This window comes from Eucyclogobius newberryi, unplaced genomic scaffold (assembly GCF_026437365.1).
Source record: "Eucyclogobius newberryi isolate DKJ021-1_F unplaced genomic scaffold, fEucNew1.0.hap1 SCAF_624, whole genome shotgun sequence".
Taxonomy (NCBI): domain Eukaryota; kingdom Metazoa; phylum Chordata; class Actinopteri; order Gobiiformes; family Gobiidae; genus Eucyclogobius; species Eucyclogobius newberryi.
In genome coordinates, this window is record NW_027316306.1 from 357 (window position 1) to 5,580 (window position 5,224).

Consider the following 5,224-nt stretch of genomic DNA (forward strand, 5'->3'; position numbering starts at 1 on the left):
GCGTTCACACTCCGGGACTGATGTACTGTTGATGCTTTGAGATTTTGTTCTTAGAAGGTGAGACGATAATTAGAAAGAGCTCCAGCAGTGTTACTCTGTTTTAGCCTAAAATGCCAAACGTTGACCTACAGTAGATAGTGCTTCCTCTTAACGAAGGATCCCTTTTTTTTTTAATTGGCTGATGTAAAGATCAAGCACAGGAAGTACAGACCTGTTTGAGCGGCAGCAGCATGAACTCCTCCGTTTTGGACACCTCCACAAAGTGCTGCAGGACGTACTTGTGCGCGGACTTGAGGAGGTCGCTGCACGAGTGCGTGTCTGCGAAGCCCCGAATGCCCAGACAGTTGGAGGGGTCCAGCTGACTCAGGAGGAACTTGCAGCAGGCGTCCCGCACCCCGTTGAGCTGCAGGAGGCTCGCAGCCGGGAGCAACGTCTAAAACACAGGGGGAAAAACGATGGGTTCACGTTCTAGAAGTGGATTATTTCAAAAAATCTCACTCTTAGACTCTTAGTTGCACATTGTACCAGTCTTTACTTTATTTTTCTTTTAACACATGAAAAGACATGTGCAACGTCCGCCTCTTGTGAACAGTCATGATTCATTTGACCCACCTGCACGTTCCCCTCCCCGACCACGATCTCGGCGGTGTAGGCGTACTGCACGAGCTGCTCCAGCGCCTGCGAGTCGATATCGTGAAGCGTCACGTGGGTCTGTCTGCTCTCCGACATCTCATCTGCATAATAGAAAAACAAATTATATCCTCCATAATAATCACTGCAAACAACAAGGGTGTAAGCACAGAGTGTTAATGACGACCTACTGTGAGACGGCAGCGCCTTAAAGTACACAACCCGATATATAAACCCCGGTAACTTCAACCTGTTTATGTTTTTAAATTCCTCAGCCACATCCACACCAACAATAAAACACTCCCTAAATCTACGGCCAGGCCAAACAGATGTTACAGAGGTGTGGAATCCAATAGAAACAGGAAAACATTACTGTACCAGTTGAGTGTGGCAGTGTCGCGAGTTCGAATCCCGGCTCTGGCAATTTACCGCATGTCCTCCCCTCTCTTTCATCCCCCATTTCACTCTGTACTTTTCTGTCAATACAGCCTTAAAAGAAGGGTTAGAAGTTTATTAATGTGTAGTGAATCATCTCTGCAATAAAGTGACTATGATGACCGCAGCCGTCTCAGGTGAATACTGCCATTGTGTAAAGCGCTTTGCCTTTAAGGTATTTAATGTTAGTTGTATCTGACGCTATTTGGTCAATATTCGTTACTAGTTTCTCACCAAATTGACCCAAGCATCACTGTAATTGGTTGTTATTTATTTGTTTATTTAAGTTAATATTTCCCTGTGTAAGTTGTCATGTGACCACGGGCGTCGCCCCGGCCGTAAAAATACAGAGACCGGGAGAGAGATGGAGAGAGAGAAGCCGTGAAACAGAACGGTAAAAGAAAAGACCGGCTAGAGAGTCGAGAAAAGACAAACGTCTGCCAGAAAACCACTTCACTACCAAGGGTCATATGTTGGCAAACACGGTAAATATCCTCGTGAATGTTTATTTTGTACCGTTTGTAATTTATCATAGAATTTTTCTGTCTTTGTTTTAGTTTTCACGGTGTAAAAGGTGTAAAAGTGTCACGGTGCAAAGTTGTGTCTGCAATTAAACCTGACCTGACACAACATCAGTATGGAGCGTGACGTTCTCTTTAGACCAAGTTGAACCAAGGTAGTTACATTAGTATACAACCATTTTGTCTAAGTATGACTGTAAAGAAGAACCAACGCATTTGTATGTCCAATTATACTTTTTTATTTGACCCAATACTGGTAAAGTGGTTGCGTTTACTTCCCCATTTTGTTGAACTGTTCTAATGCAAGATGCTCCTTTGACTCCCATGGAAAAACACAATTTATCACCACATTTTTAGTACATTATTACAAGCAAGTCGTACCTTTTGAGCTACTCCAGGACTTACTTGTAAACATGGCATGGAAGTAAGGGCTGCACGAGGCCAGCACGACTTTGTGAGCCTTGATTTCCTTGTTGGACACATGGAGTATGATGTCACAGAGCAGGCCCCGCTGCCTCATGCGGTTCATGGACACGAAGGAGTCGTGATAGTGGCGTTTGGAGTTGTGCGAGATGCTGTGGCCATCGCGGTTCAGCAGCTGCATTCCGCCCTCCATCATGAGCTCCTGCCTGGGCCGCACTCTGGGCAACTGAAACATGACGGAGAAGGTGTCACTCAGTGTTAACGCGCTCATCTGTCAGAGGCATGGCAGCCCAGGGGAAAAAGCATTCAGTCATCAAAAAGTGCATTGTGGGAGGAAGGTGTAGAGACAGGTGGCCTACAAATCCTATTGCATTTTGTCATTCAAATAGTGACCACGTTGGCAGTAGAGCTGATGACTAGCATGAGAAAATCCTTGTACAATCTTTATCCAGGTGGCACAAACGGTCAGAACTGATAACACTTAGTTACAACGAAGAGATTCAGAAGTCTAAAACTGGAATCTGAAGTAAAAAACGTTGCTTATCTTTTTCCAGACAGGAGAATAAAATGATGTGAGTTGTAGCTGTTGGATCATCCCAGCTGTAGGTAGGTGGGCGGAAAGGCGGCTGTAGCCTGAGTTCGCCTTGGTCCTCTCCTCCGCCCCTCACTCAGAGGTGGTTGCATAACCATCATCACACTGCACTTTCATAGCCAATTCTTGCAAAAAACAACAATGCCTTATACAATCCATACACTTGATTAGTAGTCATTTATTTTAGCCCTTAAAATGAAACCAAGTAATGTTGTCTAATACTAGGGAAACGTATAGCCAAGTAGCCAAGTTCACTTTAGACTACTTCAGTAGTACAAATACAATAGAACATATTGTGTTCTATTGTATTTGTATTGTATTGTGAATATGAGAACAATATGAATGAACAATAACATCTATAAAGGGTGTACCATGGATGCCTCCTGGTTTAAATTAAGCTTTGTACACATTGTATAGAGAGTTGAAAGATCAGCTCTCTCAGATGTCAGCAGCACAGCTGCAGCTCAGTGTGGCCATGGGGGCTTCACTGTCCACAGCACAATAGACCACAAAACACAAGCGTGTTCCTGTCTGGACAAGACTCCAGGGAATAACATGGGACAATAACCGCAACCTGAGACACAGACAGAGGATGGAGCATTAAACCCGCGCAGTTAAACAGACTAAACCACCGACCAAACCAATGCACCCGCTCTGACACCTCAGACCAGCCAAATCTCCTCTTCTATCCCACCTCCATCAGCCCCGAGGCTCTGCGCATAAGTGATGCACGAGGACACAACTGTGTGATGTCTTCGTCCCTCCAATGACCTGTGTGTCCATAAGACAGTCTCTTTGTGAGCGGATGGCCCCCCGGTCCCCCACACAGTCCCCTCTGCAGAAGCTGCAGTGATACAGCAGTGGATGGAGAGGACATGTCGTTACCGGTGCCTGTGTTGCGGTGGTAGTCGGACCCAGCCTGTCTCCCGCGAGGTGCTGCTTTAAGAATCTGCAGTTGTCGTTGTCCGATGGGTTTAAAAATTGCTCCCAATGTCTGACTATCGGTCCATAGTCTGTCTTGTGCTCTTTGCAATTGACGTCAGTGCAAAAAAAAACATTGTATGAACGCTGACATGGGCACGTTAAGGTGGCGCGGAGACAGCCGTGTGTGGGACAGACGTGACGGGGAAATAATGAACAAAACACAAACCAATCGCGAAAGAGAATCAACTGGTTTACAAAAAACTATAATATATCACACACAGATGCGATTTAAGACGTGGTAATGTGTCATGAAATAAACGAGTCGGCAGCGACCTTAAACGACGTCTTTTGTCTGGCTGAACCCCGGAAGTGCGTTCAATAACCGTACTATGGCAACACGAGGGGCGGGGTTTCACTGTAGACGCCTGGCGATTGGTCAAGAGGCTGCCCATAGTCTCGCCCCATCAAAACCAACAAAAGCCCAAAAACTACCTGTACACAAATATGAATCAATCAATTAAAGCGTCAAATATACTGTCTGTGTATGGAATATTACTGGGAAGAAACACAGGAAAAAGAAAAACACGAATATGCACGCGTTAAATTGGTTATACTTGACAGGAAGGACGCTGCAACCAAAGTAGGAGTGTAAATTCCGCGAATATATCTCGGAATTAATGTATTCTTTGTACGTAATCCGCGTTTCACCACACATCGGGGCGATAATCCAGCATTAATGTCACTCACCACCAGTAGTTCGGACAGTTGTGAGCGCGGCCAGGTTTGTGGTGGACGCGTTTCACTCTTGAAGGGCAAAAAAACACATGACGATTCGATTCTGGCTCAGTGTCTCGTGAACACAGACGATAATTCGATTTAAAGCTCACGTGCGGCATCAAAACACCGCTTTCCCCCCTCGCGCTCCGCTGTGTCTCCGCCGTGTTAATTTTGTGGTTGGCGTCCTCTCCGGGTTTAAACGTGTTCATCTTTACCGTCACTTTTGGATTTGATTTCGTCGTTTATTTCGTTTACGTGGAAACAATGACACGTGTGCGTGGAATGTACTTTGCAAATCATGCCACTGTTTCATACTGTCGCGTTTGGTGCCAACCCTGTGCGTTTGCCAGTGGCCCGTGAAACGTAGGATCAATGTGGGTAATGGTGAATCCTAGAGGAACACGGGATCCTGTTTCGACCGCCATCTTGTGATTGCGTGAAGAAATAAGGTCAGAAATGTAATTGACCAAGGCCCTGTAATTGACAAATAATTGTAGCTTTAAAGTCCCAGTAATGCAGATAACTAATGCAGAGAATTAATGTATATATTCGCTATAATATTACTTATATCAATATTATCTCTGGTACATTTGACTGGAGTCACTGTACCTGCTGCGTCCGTCCAAATGCTGCACTGTACACCACCATATCATAGCCACTTGTTCTTCATAATGCTGTACAGTTTGTATTTATGTAGATATGACAGTTATTTATCTGTTTTTCATTGCATATTTCAATAAAACATATTTTTGGAAAAGCCTAAAATCACATCAGCAGTTGCCTTGCAGGGCTGAGGGAAAAACGACACACACAAAGATCCAGTGGGGAAAAAGTGGAAAGCACAGTGAAGGAGAGATCCAACAGGCTGTGGATGGTCCTGACACGCATTTACAGATAGAGAATATAATGACCACTAGAACAG

General features: G+C 44.9%; 1 protein-coding gene across 1 annotated transcript; it reads right to left on the reverse strand.

Annotated features, from left to right (window-relative positions):
* Nucleotides 1-211: 211 nt before the first annotated feature.
* Nucleotides 212-3,738, reverse strand: LOC140348216 (kelch-like protein 17; the record flags this gene model as incomplete). Its single annotated transcript, XM_072434284.1, has 4 exons — nucleotides 3,487-3,738; nucleotides 1,992-2,235; nucleotides 613-734; nucleotides 212-433 (listed from the first exon to the last, which is right to left on the reverse strand). Coding segments are annotated over exons 2-4 (558 nt in total), but the record flags the coding sequence as incomplete, so codon positions are not given.
* Between the last annotated feature and the right edge of the window lie 1,486 nt (nucleotides 3,739-5,224).